We start from the raw sequence: 4,153 nt of genomic DNA, 5'->3' as shown, positions 1-4,153 counted from the left end.
CTTGAGCACAATCGTCTTTTTCTGTCAACTACTCATTCTTTTTCCCTACAATATACTCAGTTGATTAGGTAACCACTAGGCATGGTTAAAGCCTTATTTCAACTAACTAAAATTCCTAAACAGATGAGGTCTGGGAAATACCATGGTAATCCATGGTCTCTTCTCAAGCTGTGTTCACACATAGTTGATGCTGTCATTGATTGATGTTGACTGAAACTTTACTGCCATAGGTTCACCTTGTCAGTTGACAATCAAGTTGATAGACAACATTAATTATGTGTGGACACAGCTTTAGAATGCCTGGCTTTCTCATTTGTCAAGAAGTTAGTATCAGTCATATCTGTTCCATGTTCTCATTGGGTCATGACAGTAATTTAATTGAATTTTTTCTGTTGTTTCAGATTTACATCCTCCTTTTCCCCCCAGCAAGTGCAGTCTGTCCAAACAGCAGTTCATGCTATGGAAAAGAAAGAAAATAAAAATAAGAAAAAGCCCAATAAAAAAGGGCCAGGGAATGAGAAAAACTCAAACCCTAAAAAGATCCCTGATGTGTCAGGAGGAATCACCGAGCCAAAAGGTTTTTCCAAAGGAAAACCAAAACCTAAAGACAAGAAACCCAAAAATGGGCCAAAAGATAAAGTTTCAGCTGTTGATCATGGTGGAAAACCAGTTGAAATCCTCCCTAAACCTGTGAATATGGTCAAATCAGATGGTTTGCAGGGTAGGCAGCAAAAGAATTCAATTTCTGAACCTACCTGGGACAATAATCCAGACTATAACCATACGGATACAGGACCTAAAAGAGATAAGTTCAATACAGACAATAGTAAACCTTCCAGCTCTACAAAGCACTGTGATACTACTAGCAGGCAATTCAGTACAAAATTTTTTAGCCAGAGTGTGTTGGAAAATTTAGAAAGGTTTCAAAGTCCTGATGACATTAGTGAAGTTATTGCAGAAATAGAGGCTGCTGAAGATATGAGTAAGAAACAAGTTCCTGTGATGTGTCTTGATCCTGAGGAAGAGGAAATTGATCCTGGTGATCAATTTATGGTAGGTATTACCTAGCTAGTAAAAAGGAGGTACTTATACTTTCATGCATGGTAGCAAAAAAGTGCGTCAGAACGAAGTCCAGAGGTCATATCAAGGAATGATAGCTGGTCTCAGACGGTCAATAACACCATTGACTGCCGTCGCAATATCTACTAACAATAATGTACAAGTTCAGGACAGATTCAGGTGCGTTCGCAAGACGCAGCCCACACCTTCAACTCCGAGCATCCATTCGGCCGCCACCTAGGTCGGTCTCTGACCTTTTTTGCTCTTACCCTACTCTAAGAAGTTTAGATTTATTTATTTATAACATTGCGCGCTTCCACTACCGTCAAACTTGTTAAACCATGGACATTGTATCCTAAGGTCTCACATCCTCTGAACGTTCCCCCCGCAACATGAAGTCAGTTACTTTGGTCAAAAACGCCCCTTAAACCCTACTCAGGCCCATGTCTTAAATACTTTAATGTAATAAATAACCATTCCGTTCTTCTCTCGAAGAAGCGTTACAAGGGCCGACACCCGTAGCTGTGTAAGTGACATTCCACAGAGGAAGGTGAAGAGTAGCATGGATGAGCACTAGGTAGTAAAATGGTGACCATTTAACGGTGCCTGTCAGCGATGATTAACCTACTCTCCGACCGTCACGGTAGGGTGAGGCTTCGTGTCTCTGCTTTTTTTTAAAGCTGGGGTGGCTCTTCAGCTTTGGAGGCCGCACGTTCGGATCACACTATGAGGTCGTTCGCTTACCTACCTGAAGTGGGATGTTGAGTGTAAAAACTTCAGGTCCAGGGCTGTAGAAGGTCATCTCATAGGGGGCACAGAAAAGCCGAGGCGGTTTCCGGAAGGACCCGGTCCTTTCCAAACCAAGCACCTTACAGGCACACTATAAAGGAGCAGTTTACCGAGCCCCACGAGAAGAGGGTTCTGGTCCTCAAAATAACGAGCAGTCGAGGACTGGCTGACTCCCTTGGCACGGTTGTTTTGAGATCAGTCAACAGAGGCCACCCACTTACCACTAAATGCACAAACCCGGACCTCCTTTTTTCACCAATTCGAATTTTCTCTATTCTCTGTCATCTAATATCCGTTAGTCCATATTTCACCCATAAAAAACTTTGTAATGACGTCAACTACTCGTTTAGTGGGCAAAAAAGGGCAGACTGTTCGAGAATGTAAAAAGGGGTTAGTTTAATCAAACAATTTTTTTTTTTGTTAACCATCCATCCATTTATTATCCATACAGATGGATAACTCATAGAAAGTAGACAGTTATGTATTCCGGAACAAATCTAATGGTCCCACCATTTTCTTGTCTATTCTCCCATATAGAATGTTTAACGACTTTACATACACCTACGGTCAAAACGGCGTCCAGGGTTGAAGTTAAAAGGTAGGATGGAGGGTCACACCATCGTAGACTAGGGTACAGGGTTAAGTTTGTCCAGTAGGTCGACTTGAGAACCCAAGGTCCATTAAAGTTCACAATATAACTTTGATACTTACCTATCGAGTAGTTCTCCGCGCTCTAGAAGCCTCCTCGCGCAAAAGGTGTAGCCTTATGACCTCGTTCAGTGAGTTAGACGTATACTTTTTATTTACCCGTAATTTAACTAATTAATCTTTTCCTATGAGTTTTTATGTTTATCATCTCCTTAATTAATTTGAGTTCCAATGTATTTTGGTTTCCATCATAAGTATTATTCATCCATATCCATTCTCACTTTTTAAATATTGTTAACCGAAAGTCCCTTACGTCGTGGACTAGACTACCGGGTCCGAAAAAATGCAAAAGATAATGATAGTCATATCGCTCGATATGAATCATTACTTTCATAACGTTAGCCAGGTTTAAAAGTTTAGCCCTTTACCCAACTTTATAGGCCAAAACCGCCACGGGGGACTAAGGTTTTTTCACCCAAAAATCGGTACCAGAACATGAATGCATACGCATGCATGGCATGATGTCCAAATTTTACCCTCTTTTTCATCTTACAACTCTTGTTTCTATCGAGTCTTGCCAACAGCATCTCTTTACTTTCAACCATAACGATAGCGGCCAATACCAGGTTCCTGCGCTGACCATATGTAAACCATTTTTAGCCTATTGGTGCGGTAGGTCTATAATTGGTTTCATTAACCAATGAATTGGGAGTAAAGCACCTGTTTACAAACTTACTTCCAACACTGGTTTTATAGGAAGCGTTCTTGCCAAAAGCAATTTCCGCTACTTCTAAACCATAACGATATAGGGCCATACCAGGTTCCTGCGTCTGACATGTTAAACCATTTTTACACCTATCAGTGGGGGTAGGACTACAATTCGGTTTCAGTAACAACGGAATCTTGGCGAATAAAGCAATTTTGCATTCTCTGTAGCTTTTGTATAACCAGTAAGCCCTACACTTATAAGATTAGTTACACTAAAAAGTGCCGGCTTAGCTTTACCACGATGAAAAGTCCATCTGACAGCCTAGAATGCCACACTCTTCCAACGGGCCCCAAGCCACTATGAAGGGACACAGCTTCCTCAAAGGCATAAGCACTTGGCAATGGTTTCAATCGTCTTCCACTTCATCGAATTAGGGTAACACTGAACAGAAGTGCGCCTTAGCTTACCACGATGAAAATCGTGGAGAGACTGAATGTACAACTTTTCAACGCCCAAGCTATGAGGGTGACACAGTTGTTTGCAAAGGAGAAAACAAACACTGTGGCCAATGGTTTTATTCGGTTCACTTATCAGTAAGCGTCACACTAAAAAGTCGCCCTTCAGCTTAACCACTTTGAAAATCTTGACAGGCTGAATTAACATTATCTTACCAGAGCACACTCACAAGTGTGGTCTAAAAAAGCTTGGCTCCCTTAACCCTTATATTTCATTATTATTATTAATTATCACGAATAAATGAATTATCCTATGACGAGCCGTATCCTGACTTTTCAGGGGAAATCGAGGTCGTCATCCGATGATAATAACACCAGTTTAAGAGTTTAATATCAACTCCTATTTTAAGTATATGGAGGCTCGACCCTACTTGGGTGCAGGAGGCCAATGGTCCTACTCGCGGAACTGGTGATGTGGTGGTTCCATCCATTT

General features: G+C 41.3%; 1 protein-coding gene across 1 annotated transcript; it reads left to right on the top strand.

Moving 5' to 3' along the window:
- Positions 1 to 401: 401 nt before the first annotated feature.
- Positions 402 to 1,053, top strand: LOC103517298 (the record flags this gene model as incomplete). Its single annotated transcript, XM_008482323.1, is given in 1 exon segment — positions 402 to 1,053. A coding segment is annotated over 1 exon segment (652 nt), but the record flags the coding sequence as incomplete, so codon positions are not given.
- Positions 1,054 to 4,153: the final 3,100 nt, after the last annotated feature.

Source organism: Diaphorina citri, unplaced genomic scaffold, assembly GCF_000475195.1.
Source record: "Diaphorina citri unplaced genomic scaffold, Diaci psyllid genome assembly version 1.1 scaffold1797, whole genome shotgun sequence".
Classification (NCBI taxonomy): Eukaryota; Metazoa; Arthropoda; class Insecta; order Hemiptera; family Psyllidae; genus Diaphorina; species Diaphorina citri.
This window is presented reverse-complemented; position numbering and strand designations above follow the sequence as displayed.